Source organism: Colius striatus, chromosome 4 (genome assembly GCF_028858725.1).
Source record: "Colius striatus isolate bColStr4 chromosome 4, bColStr4.1.hap1, whole genome shotgun sequence".
Taxonomy (NCBI): domain Eukaryota; kingdom Metazoa; phylum Chordata; class Aves; order Coliiformes; family Coliidae; genus Colius; species Colius striatus.
In genome coordinates this window covers 17,082,200-17,104,289 of record NC_084762.1, presented here as the reverse complement: position 1 = coordinate 17,104,289, position 22,090 = coordinate 17,082,200, and the positions used below count along the sequence as shown (strand labels likewise).

At 46.1% G+C, this 22,090-nt stretch overlaps 2 protein-coding genes across 3 annotated transcripts; both read right to left on the bottom strand.

The window, feature by feature from the left end:
• Nucleotides 1-1,581: 1,581 nt before the first annotated feature.
• On the bottom strand, nt 1,582-9,314 carry LOC104550082 (leukocyte elastase inhibitor). Its single transcript, XM_061995401.1, has 7 exons — nt 9,164-9,314; nt 8,050-8,225; nt 6,020-6,157; nt 5,278-5,395; nt 4,546-4,688; nt 3,340-3,507; nt 1,582-2,857 (listed from the first exon to the last, which is right to left on the bottom strand). Exons 2-7 carry the CDS (start codon nt 8,215-8,217, stop codon nt 2,435-2,437), a joined length of 1,158 nt encoding a protein of 385 aa, XP_061851385.1. The 5' UTR covers nt 8,218-8,225; nt 9,164-9,314; the 3' UTR covers nt 1,582-2,434.
• Nucleotides 9,315-10,781: 1,467 nt separating this feature from the next.
• On the bottom strand, nt 10,782-21,971 carry LOC104559358 (serpin B6). 2 transcript variants are annotated; one of them, XM_061995402.1, is made up of 8 exons: nt 21,907-21,971; nt 19,629-19,738; nt 19,006-19,183; nt 17,077-17,214; nt 15,880-15,997; nt 15,599-15,741; nt 13,010-13,177; nt 10,782-12,073 (listed from the first exon to the last, which is right to left on the bottom strand). In XM_061995402.1, the coding sequence occupies exons 3-8, from the start codon at nt 19,171-19,173 to the stop codon at nt 11,669-11,671; spliced, it is 1,140 nt and encodes a 379-aa protein (XP_061851386.1). In that variant the 5' UTR covers nt 19,174-19,183; nt 19,629-19,738; nt 21,907-21,971; the 3' UTR covers nt 10,782-11,668. The 2 variants fall into 2 exon arrangements, with proteins under 2 accessions (XP_061851386.1, XP_061851387.1); XM_061995403.1 differs by lacking the exon at nt 21,907-21,971 and adding an exon at nt 21,387-21,866.
• Nucleotides 21,972-22,090: the final 119 nt, after the last annotated feature.

The following is a 22,090-nucleotide window of genomic DNA, read 5'->3' as shown; positions in this document are numbered from 1 at the left end:
AGAGAGTGCTGAGAGAGCTGGCTGATGTGATTGTTAAGCCTCACTCCATCATTTTTGTCAATCACGGAGGACAGGTGAAGTGCCTGAAGACTGGAGAAAGGCCAATGTCACGCCAGTCTTCAAGAAGGGCAAACCAGGAAACTACAGGCTGGTCAGCCTCATCTCCATCCCTGGAAAAGTGATGGAACAACTCATCCTGAATGTTATCACTGAAAATATGAAGGAAAAGATGGTTATCAGGGGGAGTCAATGTGGCTTCACCAAGGGGAAATCCTGTTTGACTAACCTGATATCCTTCTATGAGTGCTGGCCAGATGAGGGGAGAGCAGCAGATGTCATCTACCTTGACTTCAGCAAGGCTTTTGACACTGTCTCCCACAACATCCTCATCAGAAAGCTCAGGCAGTGTGGCTTGGATGAGTGGACAGTGAGGTGGATGGAGAGCTGGCTGAATGACAGAGCCCAGAGGGTGATGATCAATGGCACAGAGTTGAGTTGGAGGCCTGTGGCCAGTGGAGTTCCACAGGGATCGGTTCTGGGGCCAGTCTTGTTCAAAATCATCAACGACCTGGATGAGGGGACAATGTACCCTCAGCAAGTTCCCTGATGACACCAAACTGGGAGAACTGGCTGATTCCCCAGAGGCTGTGCTGCCATTCAACAGGATCTCAACCAGCTTGAGAGTTGGGCAGAGAGGAACCTCATGAAGTTCAACAAGGACAAGTGCAGAGTCCTGCATCTGGGAAGGAACAACCCCATGCACCAGTACAGACTGGGGGTCTAACTGCTGAAGGGCATCTCTGCAGAAAGAGACCTGGGAGTCCTGATTGATAATAAACTAAACATGAGCCAGCAATGTGCCCTTGTGGCCAAGAAGGCCAATGGCATCCTGGGGTGCATCGAGTGTGGGCAGCAGGTCAAGGGAGGTTCTTCTCCCCCTCTACTCTGCCCTGATGAGGCCTCATCTGGAGTACTGTGTCCAGTTCTGGGCTCCTCAGCTCAATAGGGACAGAGAACTTCTGGAGAGAGTCCAGTGCAGGGCCACCAAGATGATCAGGGGTATGAAACATCTTTCATACGAGGAAAGGCTGTGGGAACTGGGGCTGTTTAGTCTGGAGAAGAGGAGACTGAGGGGAGATCTTATTAACATTTATAAATATCTAAAGGGTGGGTGTCAGGAGGTTGGGACATCTCTTTTTTTTTATAGGAGCTAATAACAGGACAAGGGGTAATGGGATGAAGCTGGAACACAAAAAGTTCCACTTAAATATAAGAAAAAACTATTTCACTGTTGAGGTGAGGGAGCCCTGGCACAGGCTGCTCAGAGGGGTTGTGGAGGCTCCTTCCTTGGAGGACTTCAAGACCCGCCTGGACATGTTCCTATGCAACCTGATCTAGGTGACCCTGCTTCTGCAGGGGGATTGGACTAGATGATCTCTAAAGGTCCCTTCCAACCCTACCATTCTATGATTCTGTGATTCTGTGAATTAAAGACAAAATTCATTTCTAATTTGCAAACTATGTATTACTGTGCCCCACTTACAACTGAGGTTGTAGAGGTAAACATGACAGCACCCCAAAATATACATGATACAAGCAAATAACCTCCCAAAACAGACCACCAACAGTATGTAACTACAGTGGCTCCTGGGTATTAGGCACTGTACAGCACAAAAGGCCTGTGTATGAACAGGCAATGGAACTCAGCTCAGTAATCCTTGTACATGAAGAGCCACATCTGATATTTATCCTGGATTATGCAGTCATTCACTGCTGGAAGGTGAGTATTTTTTGAGGATCATATAGGTTCTGGCCAGACTCTAACACTATACTAAAAGCTTCTGAATTTGCAGAAAGGAACTCATTAGCCTAAAGCACCTAAAACCTCTAAGCCCTGACACATTTTATACGAACTAAAATGCCACCAGACTATTATTTTTAAAAACCCTGTTTAAACATATCACTTTAAGTTGTTAGCCCTTTCTTCTCCTCCTCCCCATTCAAAAACTACAAGGGGCTTTCTGGCTAATGACTGGAAGGGGTTACTTTTGCTTAAATAATGCTTCCTCTATTAATAGATGTCTCCAAAGAAATGTTATCTGACCTATTACACAACAGAAATATGTAAATTCAGCTGTGCAGAAACATGACTTTTGGTGCCTGGAAGTATTTTATTAAGATCAATTAGAAAAACAAGCCTTTAGGGGAGGAAAAGCTTTGCAAGAACATCCTAGTATACATGTGTAAGGAATGACTGGATTATTGTAAGTTACTCCTCAGTTTCTCTGGCATTGTTTAATGAGGAAGGCAGAATCTCAGTCAAAGTTACAAGGAACTCAACAGGAAAATCAACTTTCTACATCAAAAGCCAACTCATTCTGGGAGCAAAGCTTTCACTGACCACAGCAGGAAGTGGTCTGCACCTGTTAAGGTCTCATTCTTTTAAAGGAGAAGCAAATCTGCCAAAGAAAAGTATGCTCTGTGTTGGGTTGTGGCGAATAAAGAAAAGGAAAGGGTGGTCAGCATTGAAATGCTCTTCAACAGGCATGGCTAAAGCCGTGCAGAACATAACAACAGCAGCAGTGGCAGCTGCAGCTTCTGTGCCTTCCTCATTCACCTCTACAAAAGCCTTGTGGACAACCTTTGAAATACAGAGGTCACGAGCCCTTGACATTCCCGACAGGTCAGCTTTGCCGCTGTCAAACATGTCCCTCGAACCCATCGCCGCTAAATCTGATGCCAGGCTGTAGCTCTCTTCCAGCTTAAACTTTGGCAAACGCACGTGAACGTCAATGGAACGCAGATGCTCTGGACATGTCCATTCCTGGAGCTTCTCTAAAGTAAGCTGCTTTTCCAGCTAGGATTAGAGACAGAGGTCACTGAACATTGCTGGGGAGAAATATTTCCTTTTCACTAATATTTACAAGGCTTTATAGAGCATGAAACCACTACAATGCAACTACACAAAAGTGACCATACCCGTCACAAAGTGACAAGTAACAACAGTCAGCATCAGAGTGCTCAGAGAAGCTGATGTGTCCCTGGTCATCTCATGGAAAACAGCCTCACAACTTTCAGACCAAGAAAATAAGGGCTTTCAAAGGTAACGAAAGGAAAGGTCTGTCATTCAAACAACTAAGCGAGTTAACTCTCACAGGCAGCTTTGTTGTCACAGACTCTCTCATGGTGCAGTTCAGCAAACCAAAGGACACAGCCACACCAGTTACCAACCCAGAGAACTTCCGGATGCAGGACACGTGTACTCATTATTGCAGTGCTAAGTGAGGCTTCATTTTTGAATGGCTGAACTTTTATCCACTAAAGAAGTGCATTACTCACCTTCTGCAGCCCAGTGGAGTCATCTTCAATGTCATTAGGTAACAGAATGATCATACTCAGCTCTCTTCCATTGTAAGGCAGCTCTAACACGCGGATCCTCGCTTCAGGGATGTACCCAAAAGGAAACTTACTTTTCTGATACATCATTTTCACTGTCTTTGTTTCATTCTGGATGGATAAAAGGTACCACAAGCAACAGTTGAGAAAATACCAATTTAAAGACCTGGTGGGAAACGCTTCTAAGTTGCAAACTGCATTCCTGCAAAGGCTCTTCTTCCACTGTATCAGGTGGTTATAAAAGTGCCCCGGTTCAGCTCCTGACTACCTGCTGATTAACTGTTTCTTCTGAAGACATAAGGACTCTGTGTTGTATTTGGCTCTCCTTTGGCTTCTATAGCACAGTCCTCCCAGAAGCTGACACATTTTCTTACAGTTGCTGTTCCTTTCTGTTGCTCTAGCCCCACAACTGGCAACGTTGAAAGTCAACAAAGATCAACTGTGTTCAGCATCATGCAGATGTCCACACACAGTGTCTCATAAAGCTGTTAAGCAGAACATAAATCAAATGGAGCTTAACCAAAATGTGCCATCATTTTGATACTGCTTACCTAGCATCACAAAGAGGCAGAGATCATAGCAGCTGAAACTGCTAGTGGACAGAAGCTCTGCCAGGCACAGGCAGTGTCCTCATTTATATGTGGAACCGTCTGTTCAGTGATGTGGAAAAACAAAGAGCTTGCTGAACACAGGAAAACACTAAAATCCACACAGAAACCTTCTTGTGAACTCAAAACCATTGTTAAAGGCTTTCTATTTTCATTTTTTTGATAATTTTCATGGAATCATAGAATGGCAGGGTTTGCAAGGGACCATCATCTAATCCAACCTCCCTGCAGAAGCAGGGTCACCTAGATCAGGTTGCACAGGGACATGTCCACGTGGGTCTTGAAGACCTCCAAGGAAGGAGACTCCACACCCTCCCTGGGCAGCCTGTGCCACTGCTCCCTCACCTCAACAGCAAAATAGTTTTCTTATATTTAAGTGGAGCTTTTGTGTTCCAGCTTCATCTCATTAACCCTAGTCCTGTTGCTCGACACAATAGAAAAAAGGGATGCCCCATTTCACCTGTAAGCAAAGCCTCACTTGAGCACCTCTAGTATTTGAGCTCTTCATCAGCTATATAGTAGCACAACGCATCTGCGTTACCTTATTTAACCAAAATGGCATGTCAGTGGTGTTGATTTCTTCAAATTTCTCTGCCCAGCTCCCTTTGAAATAAATAGCATTCACCAGCACCAGCCTGGTCGTGCTATCAACTGAGCCTTCAGACAGCAGATTAGGGATTTTACCTTCACAGGGGCAGAAAAAACAGGAGTCACAACAACAGCTTACAGTAAGCTGATGACATATTAAACACACAGGGAGAAACTGATGCCACAGAAATACTACAAACACAAAACTAACATCAAAACAGACATAGAAAGTGTGTTTCAGCACCTTGATACAGCACCCTACTCTTAAATTGTATGCACTACTGTAACTTTTGATATACAGTAATCTGATGAAAGGGTGGTAGCTTAAACTGTCACATGTGACTCACCACACAAGAACTAGAAAATACCCCCATTTCTGACTGCTGGATTTACAAATGCATAGACAAAGTGGGCTGACACTGTCTAAAATTCCTCACCTCAGGATTGTCTGTCTATGTTTAGGCATCTCTCCTGCACTCATTGGCCTGAACATAAGCAATGGAAACGCCTCTGACATTATGGAATCTTTAAGTGTCTTGTTCAGGCCTTTTCTGGTTCTGTCAAGGCATCAATGGAATATCCCAGGGCAGAATTAAACAGTTCAAAAAGCAGTACAAATCAAAAGCCACTCCTGTTCCCAAAGTGTGAAACAATGCCAGCTATTTTATTAACCAAAGCAGTTTACCTTCAGTTTTCTCCTTTACCCACTGGTTAATTTCTTTCCTGGCTTCATCGTAAGCCTGAAGAAAATCAACTGTAGCCAACTCAGCTCCATATAATTTATGAGTATTAGTCAAGAACTCCTAGGTTTTGGAACAATAAGAACAGCTGTCATTGCATGCAGATACAAACACATCTCTTGGTAATGTAGAGGAGGTGCAGGTCAAACGCATTATCACCTGCTCTGATACTGAGGGGATCTAACAGACTCTCCTGCCTGGGGAGAGTCTGCTTTGAGCTTGGAGGGGTTCTTTTTCCCATCTCTCAGAGTCAGCCCCACAGTACATCTGCCACATATACAGCTGATGGGGTGCTTACTGCAGGTGTTGCAATGGTTACCTGTCATTATCCCAGAACAGGCTCAAGCAGAGCCAGGATTAAATGTCACACTCCAAAAGAGCTTTAGAGGGCTCAAAACAGCACCCACAGTGCACACAAAGGTGCAGTTCAGGGTGGAGATGTGTGGTGTTCAGACATGTTGGCCATCACCCCATTAGGCACGTTGACAAGTGACAAGAGCAGCAGAAGCAAAGCAGCAATGAAGAGTTTGCTGAGGAACATCCTGCAGGTGAGAAGCACACATGCCTACACATATGGAAGTGCATACTCCCCACCACATTTACAAGCATGCCTAGAAATATTTCTGCTTCATAAGTACTGAAGAGCTGCGTTTTCCCTCCACACCATCACAATCTGCACCAGTGTACCGGCAAAAAGTTGTAGGACCTCTCTCCAAAAAGGCGGCTGGCAAGGCGCAAGAGATAGGGAGCATTGCTTCTGTTTATGTCCACAGTCAGAGTCTGAAATCTTGAGTGAATATCTTCAACTGTGTCAAAATGAAGAGTCTGAAATGAAAGAAGGGGGTTGGATGAGTTAATTTCTAGAAGATCCTTCCAGCCCCCACCACTGTGATTCTGTGAACTGGCTGCTGCTGCTACTGTCCTGAAAGAACATTCAGTGTATCTATAGACTGGGTCTGATCCAGCAGGAGGGAGGGAGGGAGGGAGGTGGAAGAAAGAGAACAGAAGAGGCTGGAAGGTGCTCAGAGATTTCTCTAAACCTCAAAGAATGAAGGAAAATATTTCTTGGTGCTACACTGCCTGTGTCAGCCACTGGTATTCAGCTCCTGGTTTCCATGCAGTCACAGCTGAACCTGGGGATCCTAACCCCTTACGAGGAATCAGTCCCAGGTGAGGAACTGAAAGGAGAGACAATGCCACAGAGACACTTCTGCTTTCTTCCTTCTGCCTTTGGCCCAAGGGAACCTGGGGCTTGCTTTTCACATCATACAATCACAACTAGCAGAGGTGGGGCTCTTAAAAACACATAGCAAAACTCTCTTCATCTGTTTTATGAACATCAAACTGCTTGTGTATATAAAAAACTGTATCACCTTAAAAATCAAATGCAAGGCTGCAGTACTCTTTGCCAGTACCTCCTGTCCCAGAGGCACACTGGCTCACCAGGGCTCACAGATGCTGCAGCAGCTGCCAGACCTCCCTGCCAGGGAAGGCCAGACCAAAGCAGGGACCTTCCCCTTCAGACTTCAACCATGTACTCCTCAGGAAGGAAAACTGCTGCAAAACAGCCACTGTGTTCAATGCAAAGCCCTTGTTTTATCTCCTGGGTTTTGGTCAGGCCTTGATGCCCACAGTACTGTGAGCTGGGCTGAACAACTGACAGTGGGCTTGTGATCACAGAAACAAACTTCCATATGCTTGCAAACAGCCCTTGACAGCTGCCAGTCGCTGCCTCCTTCATTAGCTGTGCTCTCATCAGTCAGCCATTGTGCTATGGGAACATGCATTACTGAAGGTGACTGTTGAAACAGACTTTTCCCTCCCAAGTTCCTTTTGTAAGATTTCTGCTGTCAATGGGGTTATCCTAGGTGGGGCTGTCAGTTTGATTACAAGAAACAGATCTTCAAAGTCTGTTTGCACAAGCAATGAGGAAATCATTTTCTTGTCTTCCTCAGTGAGCACAGCAGCACTCAACAGTGTAAGCCAGCTCCTCCTAAAGCCCAGAACACAAAGGTGAAGTGACTCATAGGCCAATACGTGATGATGACTGCAAGCACAAGTCTCACACAGCCCTTCTGCACTTTCCCACTAAGGGGAAAGGTAAGAGTGACTGAGCCCCTTCCCTGCAGGGAGCCTCAGGGGAAACTGGCACATGCAGTTTGCAATGTATAATGAATTTTTAAGAAACTATTCTACCTAAGCCAAGGCTGTGGTAAGGATCAGCAAGGGGGCTCAGCTCCTCCTGCAAGATATCCCAGTGCCATGCTGTTACTGAGATTCTGACCCTCAGGGAGCAGCAGCATCCTGAGTTACCACAGTTGTTACACTCTAAATACAAAACTCTCTGTGCCCATGGTGTACCGTACAAAATGTGCAGGATTATTAGCAGTGAGGTTACCATTGGGGACCCTGTCTTACAAAGCAATAGCCCTTTCTCAAAACATCTCATGAAATCTAAGAAGGCCTTGTTCCAATTTCAACTGAGAGTTTCCTACTTCCAGAATTAACTAGTGAAATTAAATGAGAAACAAGGGCCAGAGCAAATATGGGAAGAGGAGGCAGAAGGTGGCTGCAGAGAGAAGCCTCAGTGAGCACGACAGAAATCTCCTGCTGAGCACATCAAAATGCTTTCACTTTCACTCCACTAAAACACAACATTTCTTATTATAACTAAAAGAGAAAGCAAAACAGAATCACTCTTTTTTTCTTTCACTAACCTTCAGCAGCTGTGCTTCTGTATTACCTCTGGCCCCCAAAAGGACCATGGCCAGAGCTGCAGAGACACTGACAGGAGAGAAGAAAACATTTCCTGTTGGGTTGGTCTCATTAAACCTTCTGAACAGATCAAGTGCAAATCTGCTGTTGGCCTTGCACAGGTTCTCCATGGTTATAGCTGAAAAAAACAGAGCAGTCATTGAGGACCCAGGGAAGCAGTCTTCAGAAACCTATCACAAGCTTCTGTGGCTCAGTGAGGAAAGACTGGATTAATCTGACTGCAAAGTGGGTACAGACACAGGAGTGTGTCAATGGGAAAAAAATAGTCACATTAAAAAAGGCCATTGTTTTCCCACCTAAAATTGTGTATGCCAGCCTTCCCTATCACACTGTTACCGTAAAAGCTGGTAATTTGAAGAACCCTCTGACACTTTGTTGGAAGTTCTAGAAGGCAGAAGGCATTCTTTATTGCAACCCTGCCCAGGGGATTGCTCCACCTAAGCTGCATCCCTCATGCTGAGCTGCACAAAGCTTATACCCCCTGCTATGTACATGTGCATTGGATTTCCCTGATGTAGGCACACCACAACTATCACATTTCCATGGTCGTTTCACATGCAGCCTGGGTCTCCAGTGTGCTTCCATGAGGGTCTCTCTGTCCTAGCTCAGCACTCTGTAGGTTTCTTATCTTGGTCTTGCCGGGTTATCTGCAGCCCCTCAAGACAACACTGACACAGTTCCAACTCTGAGGCCCCTGACAGCTGGCAGTTAATCCACGTGCCTTCTTTCTTATCCACCTGTGCACACACACACACACAAAGTCCACAAACTGTTCAAGGCAGCCCAGCAAAACCACCGCTAAACCCCGGGCAGACTTTGCCATCTTTCAGCCTTTGCTCGGGGCATCAGCCCTACAGAACCCACGCCTTCGAACCTGACATTGGCCGGAGGCGTGCTGGCAGGACTGCAGGTTCAAGCCCCTCAGGCTCGCAGACACCTCTTCCCGCCCTCTCCTCCCCGCACCCCGCACCCCGCAGGCGCTCGGGGAGATGCCGCCCGTCTCCGCCGCGCCGCAGAAGGGTGTCGGCGCTGCCCAGGGCTCAGGCGCACGCTCACCTGCGGCACCGTGAAGCGCTGCTCCTCACCAGCCCGCTCTGCGCAGCCCCAGCAGCTGCCGCCGGCTACAAATAGGGAGGCAGGGCCGGGCCGGGAGCTGCCGGCCCGCCCGGCCACGGCCCCCGCGCCAAGCAGCGCTTCCGGGCTGAGCGGCAGCAGCGCTGGGTGCCCGCTCGCCCGGCTCCCGGCCGCGCTGCTCTGCGCTGACTGGCAGCGGGGCCTGGCCTTGGGCCGGCTCCAGCTTTCGTTTCAGGCACCGGCATTTCTGCAGCTGCCCGGCCCTACTGGTACAGCTGCGCGCAGCACTTCGCACCAGGATTTCGCTGATGCCAGCCCAGTCTGTCTACAGGGATTGTAAAACAGCGCTGTCTGCATCCACTGCCAGACGCTGCGTCTTTGCAACGCTCCTTTGTCTAGCTCCAGGCTAAAAAAAACAACCAAAAGCAGAAAGCCATCGGAAAAAACGACAACAAAGCAAACAAATTTCCACGCAACCCCCAAAGGGAGCTTTGACTTCCATTTCCTCACCGCACGGCACAGCGACAGCGTTTCACTGCAACCAGCTCTTCTGCAGCCGCCGAGCCGGGAGCGTGGCGGAGATGAGGGGAAAGGGATGAAAAATCTCTGCTTTTTTGTCCCGTTATCGCTCATGTCCATAGCAAACACCCGCGTGGTGCCTGCCCTGCTCCCCCCGCCCCGCTGGAGAGAGTCCAGCAAAGGCTACCAAGATCCACAGGGGAGTGGAACATCTCTGTTTACGTGGAAAGGCTGTGAGATCTGGGGTTGTTTAGCCTGGAGATGAGAAGGGAGCACCTCATAAACCCTGACAACGATCTAGATGGTGGATGTCAAGAGCGGGCAACACTTTTTCTTTAGCACCCTGTGACAGGACAAGGGATAACAGGCACAAGCTGGAACACAAGAAGTTCCACTTGAATATGAGAAACTTCTTGGCTATGAGAGTGAGGGAGCCCTGGCACAGGCTGCCCAGGGAGGGTGTAGAGTTGTCTCCTCTAGACGTTTTCAAACCCACCTGGACACACTGATATGTGACCTGATCTGGGAGTACCTGCTTTAACAGGGGCTTGGACTGGATGATCTTTAGAGCTCCCTTCAATCCTGGCCATTGTTTCTATGATAAACATAGAATGGATGTAAGACACAGTTACTTTCATTACACTAAAAAAGATAACAGCACAGAGGGTTCCTTTTTGCTTAACCCACTGGGTTTTCTCCAGGAACACATCCCTCAGCTACCCTACTCCCTGGGGACTAAACCCCACTCAAATAATGCTTTCATTTTCTACAGCCAAGTTACCACAAACCAAGGGAATCACAGGGCACTCAGGCACCTCAGGCATGGTGACCATGGAACCCTGCTGTGCATGAAAGTGAGAGGCAGCACTGCAGTCTTGCCCCCAAACAAGCACTCAGCTCAGGATCTGCTGCTGGAAAGGAGCTTCACTACAAGTCCTGGAAAGGAAAACCCACTCGTGCCCCTCACTACTCCAAAAAGTCCATGTTTAACAATGAATTGTGAACAAGCTACACAGAAGTGGTCATACTCAATTAAGAAGTAATTGTTGTCTTTGTACTACAGACTCAAAAAAGTGCGTAATTCTTTGCAGAGTCCTACAGCACTTTCTTCTTTATTTCAGGTACAGAAACAGCAAAACCAATCACTGTATGATGAGGAAAGCTATTTCAGCTATGTCTTTGGTATGCTTCAGTTAAACAGTTAAGGAACTACAAACAGGAATTTAATGTAGCAGCAGAAAAAATTAAAGCTCTGTCATTTAAACATCACATTGGCACTGTGTGGTTTTCCACTACATTCCTTGTTAAAGGACTAGAACCAGGCAATGGGCAAGAAACCAAAGTGTCCTATGGTGACAAAACAATGATTCTCACCCCACAAATGCCCTGTAAGGACACCTGATACCACAAAATACTTTTATTCCCATTGTTACCCAAGTGCCTTTCGAGGTGTTATCCAAAAAATACCCAGCCAAGTGCTCAGCAACACTTGGCACAGCCTGCCAAGGTCTCTTTCCATCCCAAGGGAATGTAACAAACCGTAAATGGAGGAGTATGGTAGAAAAACAAAGAGGAAAAAGGGGAAGGGAGCTGAAGACATGCTCCAACCTTGTCAGAACAACAGCAGCTTTCCCCTTTCCTATGAGATGTCTCCTCCCGAATCACTGTGTGACCACCACACAAAGTGAAATGTGACAGGAACTGCCTTTGCTGAGCAAGTGGGATGTTCCCGGGGTCAGCCTGCAGGCAGACACCTCTGTGCTCAGGGGCACCAGGCAGGAGTCATTTGAAAAGGCAGGTGCTGCGTCTGTCTAAGGAGCCCCGTGCTTCTACTCACGCCAGAGATGAAGACCACGGAAGGAGATTCAGGCACAGTTCAAAGACAATTAGTGCAAAACCAGCAGCCCTATGCTAAAGAAATAGGAAGTGACCAGGTAACGGTGGCTCTTCAGCCACACCAGCTCCTTCTTAGGGAGAGCAAAATCTGCCACAGAACAAGATGGTGGAAGTTTTGTTGTGCCGGATGAAGAAGAGGAAGGGATGATCTGCAGTGAATCGTGGAACCATCCTGGCACAGCGCAGCAACATCACTGCAGCTGTGGCAGCTGCTGCTTCAGTGCCTTCTTCATTGACTTCCACAAAGGCCTTGTGAACCACCTCAGAGAGATGCAGCTCGTTCCCGCCCGAGATCCCGGAGAAGTCTGCCTTCCCCAAGTCAAACGCATCCAGCATTCCCATGCTGATCAGGAGGGGTTTCAAATCATAATTTTCTTCCAGTTTAAACCTGGGTATGAACACCTCCATATTTGTACTGTCCATCGTTTCAGGATTGATCCAATCTATCAGCTTCTCGTATGTAAGTTCTCGTTCCAGCTAAAGAAAACACCAATATTTACATAATTAAAAAGAGAGGAGAGTCAGTTTTACATAGGCAGAGGTAGTGACAACTGTGTGTGTCTAAATAATGTGTAACACCCCGCCCCCTTTTCTGCCGTGTTTAGAACTTCTCAAACCTAAAGTGCAGGTTACATCATCTCATGAGACACGATGGCCCCAGCTACTTTTTCAGACTCAATGATCAGTCCCTTCCACAAAAGTTTTTTTTTTAAAAAACATGTTAGATTGGCCTTTTTTTCCATATGGAAAGGGACAGAAGAGCTAGTTCCTGTGTTCCAGCTTGTGCCCATTACCCACTGTCCTGTCACTGGGCTCTACAGTAATAACACTGGCCCCAAACACTCAACACCTGCTCTTTAGGTGTTTAGAAGCATTGATAAGGTGCCCCATCAGCCTTCTCCAGGCTAAACTACCCCAGGTACTACAACCTGCAGTACCCACTGGGTACACATCCTTCCCTACCCCCTCACTGGTGAGTAAACTTGTGCTGAAATCTCTCCAGCAGTTCCTTCTCTCCCTTTTCTCGGCAGACCTGAACTCAACACACTACTCCAGATGTGGCATTACCAGGGCCACATCCCTCTCATACCAGAGTAGAGGGCAAGGAGAACATCCATCCACATGCTGGCCACACTCTTCTTTATGCCTCCCAGAATGCCATTGGCCTTCTTGGAGCTATAGGACTTCCTAAGAGCTCCCTCAAATCCCCTCTCACCACATACAATGCTCTCCATGCCATGCCTTCAGCATCAACACCACTGACCTCTGCTCCTGAGGAGGGTCAGCACTGCAGCTGGTGCTGAGCACCAAGGACACAGCAGCTTTGGATCCAAACCACAGCTCTCTGTGCAAGGTCACACTTTCTTCCCTGGAAGGATAACAACTGTCTTTCCATGTAGCTCAACAACTTACCCTTTCCAAGCCAGTGGATCCGTCCTGGATGGAATCAGGTAGCAGGATGATCATACTGAGTTCGTTACCAATGTAAGGGAGCTCAAGGATTTTGGTCTGGAAATCCCCTATATAGGTCATGTTAAACGTGTCCTCCTTGAACATCATCTGCACAGGTTTGGTCTCTTTCTAAAAAGAAAGAGATGTCAGCACTTAGTACTGAGCTAGCATGTTGGTCTCAAAGTTTGGAACAGACATCCAGTTCCTCAGGGCTGCTTAGAATTGGACCAAAGAGAACTAAGCACAGCACAGAGCTCAGCCCCACCGCTGTCTTTTGTAAAGCAAGGGGTAAGGATCTCTGAGCTTTAAATTTTCATTCGTAACGGCAAAGAAGCGAGGACATGGACAGTAAGGAGATTTTTCTTCTTGATTTCATTCTCTGCCACCTCCTTCCATCTTCAGATGGAGCTTCAGCTACAATTGTTTATGTCATTGTTTTCCTCCTTTTCACTGAAGACTTCCATTGCTTCTTCTAAAGACACAAGAAAATAATAATATACTGCATGTCTACAAAGGAAAAGGACCTCAGAGCTAAGCTGGGCCTCATTCCAGGAACATTAGGATTTAGGTCGTGAACTGATCCAATACTGATTCATCACACACAGAAACATCCTGAATTTGCCTCCTCAAGAGGGAAGGGAAAGAGCTTTGTGCAAATCTAGAAGCTTGGACTTTCTGCCACATCTTTGCAAGAAACTGACTCCAAACCTCCTGTGTGTGGTAGCTCTACACCATATTTCACTGCAAGTCAGTGTCCATCTGCACTACATGCTGTTGCATCTTAAATCCTAGCCCTAGGTTTGGGCTGATCCAAGCAAAGGGGTGCTCACTCATTCCCACCTCCTGTAGGATGGCAAAGCCTCAGCCAGATGAAGGGAGAAAAGATTACCACGTGCAGGAAGGGCTCACTGTTATTATGGTTTGGGGAAAACAGAGTCAACTACTCAACTCATGTCTTTTAAGCACTTTTTAGATCTCCTTCCCTCACTCCTCCCCTCTTCCCAGGCTCATCTCCCTGCTCCCAATATCTCTAGCTCCTCCTCCTTCAATGGCAGAGGGAACCAGGGAAGGAGGGTTGCAGACTGCCCCTTACAGATGGTCTCTGTTGCTTCTTCTTCCTCAGACATGAGGATTGCTCACCTTCTTGCCTTGCTCCAACAGTGTTCCTCTCACAGACCACAGTCCATAAAGAACCTTTCCAGTGTCCTTCCCAAGGACTGCAGTTTCTCACAAACCCCTCCCTGGTGTGGGCTGCTGCACAAGCTGCTGGCAGATCTCAGCTGCACCGTCACCCTCCATGGGTTGCTGAGGGACAGCTGCCATCCATCTCCCAATAGGATGTAGGGTGTCTCTGCTCCAGGAGGTCCATGTGGTTGCTTCTCTCTCATCCCACTCCTTCCACCACTCTCCCAGAAAGAACATCCCTCCTCTTCCAGCTTCCTCTTAAAAAGGGATTGTGGAGGCACCCAACTGGCTCAGCATCAGAGCTGGGGAAAGCTCTGAGCAACTACTTACACAAGCCACCATTACAGCACCTTCCCTGATACCAGAAACAGCTCCTCACTAACCCAACACAATGCTTTATTGGGTTACTCCGCTGGCTTTTCTAAACAGTGAGAGGGCAAGGTGTGAGGAACCAAGCCAGCCTGGGGGGTTCAGAAGCATTGGAGGAAGTAGCGCCGCGTGAGCAGCAACACTCCTGCTTTGCAAAGCCGTGTAAAAGCAGTGTCTCAGCAGTTTCCAGCACTGCTGGATGTACTTCACCCCTGGGGGAGGGATGAAGTCAAACATGAGGGCTTTGGTTTTGCATAACATCTGATTTAGGCACTGAGTTAAGGAAGACATGCTACCACTTCTTGTTCGTGACACCTGGAGGGATACCCAGAGTCTGAGGGGATCCTAAGGGGCAGCCATGGGCTGCTCATGACAGCAGCCCAGCCCTCTTCAGTTACACTGATCTAGTTCTAAAAGCAAGCAAATATAGCACAGAGGTCTTCACAGGAGGCTCTGCCCACTGCCCTCATTTATTTGGGATCAGTTCAGTGGTAGAAATGCAGCAGGAAAGCACTAAGACTGCCATTCAGAAGATTTTGCACATGTACAAGTGCTCTTGTCTGCCTACAACATAAAGGAAAATTTATTTTCTTAGCCACTGCAGTTTTATGCTGAAATAATCGAGTTCACTGACTTCTGTGAAATTGTTCACAACTCCAATCATCCTGACAGCTTCACTCAACTCTTTTCAGTTCTGTTCTAAGTTGTCTAACTAAGTAGAGGGCTGCCTCTCCCACACAAACACGAATGTAAAAGGGAGAAAGAAAGCGAGTGAAAGAAATGCTCAACTGCAATACAAAAGTTTCTAGCAACAACGTGAAACTTAATAGAAACTAATCAGCGTTCATATTAAAGGGAGTGGGTATCAGGAATTTCCTACAGCCCACCCAAGGTCTCCCTGCTTGAATGGTATTTTTGTTGTTCTTCACAGTTAAACGTTTTTGTTCTGGAGCACTCCGAGGGACAGTGTATTGCCAACACTGCAGCATGTCATACCTTGTTAATCTGGAATGGCATCTCTGCTGTTCTTGCTTTCTCAAACGGCTTTTCCCACTTGCCTTTGAAATAGATGGCATTCACCAACACAAGTTTGGTCAGGGAGCTGAGAATCCCTTCTGCCAGCAGGTTCTGAATTTTACCTTCAAGATACATAGAAAAAGAACCCCTTTTTTACCAGGCTGACATATATCTAAATATTATCTAATATCTGTAAATAGCTGTTTACCCAAGTCCTTGGCTGCAATTAAATACAACAGGGCATTTTGCAAAACACTCACCTTCAGTCTTCTCCTGTACCCAGCCATTTATTTGTTTTCTCGAATCCTCCCAAGCATTCATGAAGTCAGTCTGCTCTAGTCCAGCGTGGTAGAATTTCTCACTCAATTCTGTAAATGACTAACAGGAACATTCAAAATAGCTTCTCAGCAATGTATTTTATTCAGCCAGGGATGATACTTCAATACACCAAGGAAACCTGCGAGCTTTTCTCCTCGGGCTTCACCTACAGCCACTAAAGTTTTGTCTGACACATTCCCATCAGGTTTTATCCCACCTGTTTGAACTAGGAGTTGTCCACTGTACATTATTAATCCAAGTGTCTTGTTTATTATGCTACAAAGTTCTCTATAAGTTAGCTGATAAATTACGTGGATATGTTTTGGTTTTGCGGTTTGGGGTTTTTCTTTGCTTCAGTGAAAGAACATGGCTTTGTAAGCTTCTCTTCACAGAAATGTCAGTGTTTAAGCTCCCAGATTAACAGAAAACTTCTAGTTCAGAGGGTAAATGGATTTTTCTTACAGAGGAAAAAACAACATACCTTCTCTCTGATGGAATACAGTTACATTTTTATTACACAGCTGCAAAGTTCTAGAGTACAAGCCATGTAATTTGGATGCTTTAGATAAATGAAACACTAATGTTCTTCATAAAAAAAAGGAGGAAAAAAATGAGCCTTACATCTTCTTGCTTCCAGGGAAGCATCTAAAGGAACATTTATAAAACAATACCCATTATCCTTGTTTAGATCCTCTGATAAGGAAAATCTTAAGAGTCAGGTACTCCTCTCGATATGATTTTTCTCTGTGATGTAAGTCATCAGAGACCTGGAAAATACTGCCCGTGCTGCAGAGCAGTAACAATGCTTTTCTATCACATTTACACAGGATCAAGGGAAGAGAGACTTGTCAAGCATTTGTCCCACAGCCAAATATACAAATGGATGGTGGAACCTTGAAGATGTAGAGTCTGATGGATCTGGCACTGCTTGGCACCACTTGTGCATTCAGAGGACAGGTTATCTAAAAAGAGCTTCTCCACCAAGCTCAGGCACCAGGCTCTGGCATAACCTGTTACACTGGTAGGTCTCAGCTTTGAAAATCTGGAAAGTTAAACCCCAAAGCCTGTCTTTGGCCTCTAAAGGAAACAGGTGGCAAGTACGTGATACTTCAAAAGGCCAGGGTTTAATGGTTACTTACAGAGAGAAACTCAAAGGTCTTTTCTCCATAGAGTCTGTTTGCAGTTCTCAGTAGGTATTTGGTGTTTGCATGGTTAATTTCAGAGAGAAGTGACTGATAGCCACTGTGAGCATCCTCAGCTTTGTTCAGAGAAAGCACCTGTAGAAACACAAACACCTTCAGCAGAGTCTATGCCTTCTCTAAACACACTTGTTTCAGCACAGTTACTTTTTTTAAAAAGTAGTGCTTTTTGGGTTTAAAAACTGTGACTTCAAGCCAAAAGGTTTTCCATCATACCTCCCATCTGGAGCTTATTGTGCAGGTCATATATGATACACCCAGACAGTTGTTGTAAAAGTAATGAATGAGGGAGCAGAAAAGTCAGCAGTGTTTAGTTTCCTTCACTCCACACAGAGGACTACAGAGTGGCTGAGGTTGGAAGAGACCTCTGAAGGCCTCTGGTACAACCCCCTGCTCGAGCAGAGCCAGTTACAACCACCAGACCAGGACCATGGTCAGATGGCTCTTAAATACCTCCCAAGTATGGCAAGAATATATTACAAATTTGGAGAAACTGTTCTAGATTTAAATGAAGACAAAATGTGTTTAGAATGCTCTTCCATTTTGCAAAAGAGGTAAAAGTAGTTACACAACTGACTGATTGTAAGGGTCAACACAGGCAAGTGAAGAGTCCTGCACCCGGGGAGGAACAACCCCATGCCCCAGTACAGGATGGGGCTGACCTGCTGGAGAGAGAGACCTGGGAGTGCTGGTTTATAACAAACTAAACATGAGCCAGCAATGTGCCCTTGTGGCCAAGAAGGCCAATAGCATCAAGAAAACTGTGGCCAGGGAGATTGTCCTCCTCTACTCTGCCCCGGTGAGGCCTCATCTGAATTCCTGTGTCCAGTTCTAGGCTCCTCAGCTCAAGAGGGACAGAGAACTTCTGGAGAGAGTCCAGTGCAGGGCCACCAAGATGATCATGGGTTGGAGCATCTTCCTTATCAGGAAAGGCTGCAGGAACTGGGGCTGTTAAGTCTGGAGAAGACTGCAGAGGAATCTCATTAGTAGTTAGAAGTATATAAATGTTGGATGTCAGGAGGTTGGGACATCAGTTTTTTCTATTGTATCTAGTGACAGGACAAGGGGTAACAGAAAGAAGCTGGAACACAGAAAGTTCCAATTAAACATAAAAAAACCCTATTTCACTGTTCAGGTGAGGGAGCCCTGGCACAGGCTGCCCAGGGAGGGGATGGAGTCTCGTGCTCTGGAGGTCTTCAGAACCTGCTTGGACGTGTTCCTGTGTGACCTGATCTAGGTGAACCTGCTCTGGCAGTGGGGTTGGACTAGATAATCTCTAAAGATCCCTTCCAATGCCTACCATTCTATGATTATGCATTTAATACTGCCAGTTGTATTCATTACAGATGTGCCAAATAGTGTTTCCCACCTGAGCAAGTTTAGAAAAAATTAAACCAAGCTCTCACACTTTTGACATGCATTCAGGGTGCATTTTTCAATTAAATGCTAAATTTCTTATCATGTCTGGCTACATTTTCAAAACATGTATAGTCTGATATTAAAAGCACCAAGAAGACAGTAGTAGAAAATATTTTATGTGACTAGAGATTCATTAAAACTATGAAAAAAAAACCCTCAGAAACCTCTCAGTGACATATTGAAGAAAGATTTGTCTCAAAAACAAAACCTTCCCTCCCCAAAATGTCCCACAAAACCCAGAAAACTCTTCATTTCATAGCAAAGGAAGCTCCTCCCTGTAAAAACAATAAAATCAGGTACTGGTTACACACATACCAAAAGATCACCTCTGCTCTCTGAGACCACAATGGCAATACTAGCTTTGCACAAGTGGAGGTCACAGACAATAATACAGATTAGTTTTTCATACAGTCCTATCAAATTCAATACACTGGGTGCATTTAGACTTACCTTTGCAATCTGGGCTTCAGTGCTACCTTTTGAACCCAGCAAAACCATCGACAAAGCAGAAGAAATACTAAAAGGAGAAAAGAAGAGATTCTGCCCGCTTTTCTTCTCACATAGCTTTCCTAAGAGGTCAAGTGCAAAGGTGGTATTTGCTGCACAGAGGCTATCCATGGTTCTGAGTCTGGGAGGTAAAACACAAAATGAGAATGGCTGGATTTTATTTCAATACAAAATAACTTCTTCCTGTCTTGTGCATTTCACTGTATAAAATATGCAGCAAATGTCATAAATGGGTTGGAAAATTGTCAGCTCACTGAAGAACTGATTGGGTGGAACAAACACCTTAAATCCCACACTAGGCACTTGAGTTACTTTAGGGATTTAGTGTTTGCCTTTGTATTTTAATCCCATACCTGTAAGAGACAGCAATTCCCACTGGTGTCATTAGACTCTGTTCTAGATAAATAATATTACATCTTTTGAGATGATCAGATACAGTACAAAATACGACATTATTTTGTTCAAGATTTAAGACTCTTTTCGCTTTACAAAGACAATTATTTGCCTTTATAGGAAAATCAGAGCAAAAACTTACGCATAAAAATGGCAGAATTATAAACTCTTACCTTCTCTAAGTCTCTATATCTTCAGTATTACCTTCAGCTTACTTATACGTGTTGCACGCTGTGTTTTAAACTAACAGTCAGTCTGGCAGAAGGCAGCAGAATGACTTGATCTACAAGATCAAAAGAGGAAAAGAATAAGTGACTTGGTGAGCATGACAGATTACTGTAATTTCCAGCTGTAGCACAAAGAAAAATCAAAGTCCATTTCAGTTCCATTTTATTGCCTACAACACGGAAACACACACAATAAAAAAACCTGCTTGTAGATAATTTATGGTACACATGTTTCAAAATGTGTACCTTGATGCTTGTCAAACTCCACGTCCATCAGCTACGTAGCTAACTAACCAGAAATTAAACCACACCTTATAGAAAGGAGGAATAAATACTAGAATGCTGAGTTAACGACAGATAAGTATCACCAGATATTGCAAGATACTAGCTGGCAGTAAAAGCTTCTGTGTTTTAGTCTTCCCTTAAGGCAATGCCTAGCATTGATCTGTTGCTACAAAACACAAAACCAACACCTAATTCATACTAGTGATTCATTATCTCAAACAAAGACGTGGAAAGAACAAGTTTCTTCAAGCACAACTTCCCATCTGAGAAAATTCCTTGCTAGTAGCTTCACTACAAAAAGTGGCAACTGTAACTCAAAGCAAAAAGAAGTAAAACAAGCTTAGATGGAAACAATCCTCCAATTGTCTGAAACATGCAGTTTAACTACATGCCCTTTACAGCAGAGGAAAGAGGCATGTGGCATTTTCAGTTCATGTTGGTTACAGTGAAGACCAGAACCTTCCTATTGTCCTAATACCTGTAGATTGTCACTAACACTTCAACAACAAGGACACAGGGCTAGGACTTAGATCTCTACCGGTTACCCATGTTTTCTCTGCAGCTCAGGAACAGCAACATTAACTACTCATACCTTTCCCATCAGAGTGGTTTTGGAGGTGATGCACAATGAACAAAAAACATACGATACAAACACATATTTCCCAATCAATTCCAAACTCTTTGCTGCAAAGCCCTCGGTGATCAGAGGGTTTGTTGACAGCAACTCATTCCATACTCTTATCTTCCTATAGGCTCTTCAGATCAACACTGAGGGACTCCTATGGAGGTTTTTGGATGTCCTGCCCCTATGTGTTCCAATCACTATGAATATAAAGCATACATATATACACACCTTAGGACAGTCCTTATGGACAGACAAGGGTTAACGGATATAAGATGGAACACAAATGTTCCAATTAAACATAAGGAAACTCTTTTTTGCAGTGATGGAGCCATGGCACAGGCTGCGAGGCTGTGACGTCTCCTTCTATGCAGGTCTTCAAAACCCCCCTGGATATGTTCCTGTGTGACCTGATCTAGGTGGTCCTGCTTTAGCAAAGGAGTTGGACTAGATGATCTTTGGATATTCCTTCCAACCCCTACCATAGATTAAATAGGAGACACACATTGCAGTCTCTCCTCAATACTAGTTTCACCATGGTGAAACCTGATAAGCACAAGGTACAGTTCTCCCCTAGCATGCAGCCCAAGAGACCCATCCCACCAAAACTAGGACTTGGATTAACTAATGCCCTCTGTATGAGGATTCCTCCCCACCTTCTATCACCTGCCTCAGAGCCACAAGCCCGCTGTTTCAAACACTGCCTGAGAGGGGAGAAACTCTGGGTAATGAACATCAGGTGGGGTCCATCACCTCCGAGAAAGCTGCACCTGTAGCACAGATAACCCTTGACCCACCTTCTGAACCTCTGGAAACTCTCGAGGGACGGGTGCTTTGTTAGGATTTGGAGAGTTGGGAGCTCCAGGCAACGGCTATCCCCGCGGCACCTCCCTAGAGGCGGGCGGTGGGACACAGGGGCGGGCACGGCCCCACGACAGCCGACCCCGTGTGCCTCAGCTGGGGCGGAGAGGGGCAGGGAGGAAGGCGGAGGCCCGCTACAATGCCGGCAAGCTCAGGCACAAGAAGCCGCCGTACTGGACCTGGCAAAGATGTTAAAACTCAACATTTCCGCGGTGCCCGCGTCACTCCTACACAGACCCCACACACACACACCCCCAGCGCGTTCCCTACGCACTGCTCGGGCTCCAGCTGACAACAAAGTGAAACCAAGGCACGAAAGAAAATAACTCGGGGGGAAAAAAAACACGCAACGCCATGCAGCTTCTGCTTCTTAAAGAAAAACGCCAACTCGAAAAACAAACACAAGCTTCCCGTAGCAAATGGCGTGTCCGGGATGAGCTGAGCCGCCTCACTCACCCGCAAGTGCCCGTCCCTGCCCTCTCCCGGAAGCGCGACCCAGCCGCCGCAAAGAGGCGGAGACCCGCAGCCCGGCCCCGCCTCCTCTTCGGCCGCGCCCCGGCCTTTACCCGGCGGCTGCGGCGCTTCGCCGTTGGCCGCTACGAGCAGGGGAACGCCGCGGCCCCTCCGGACCAAACGGCCG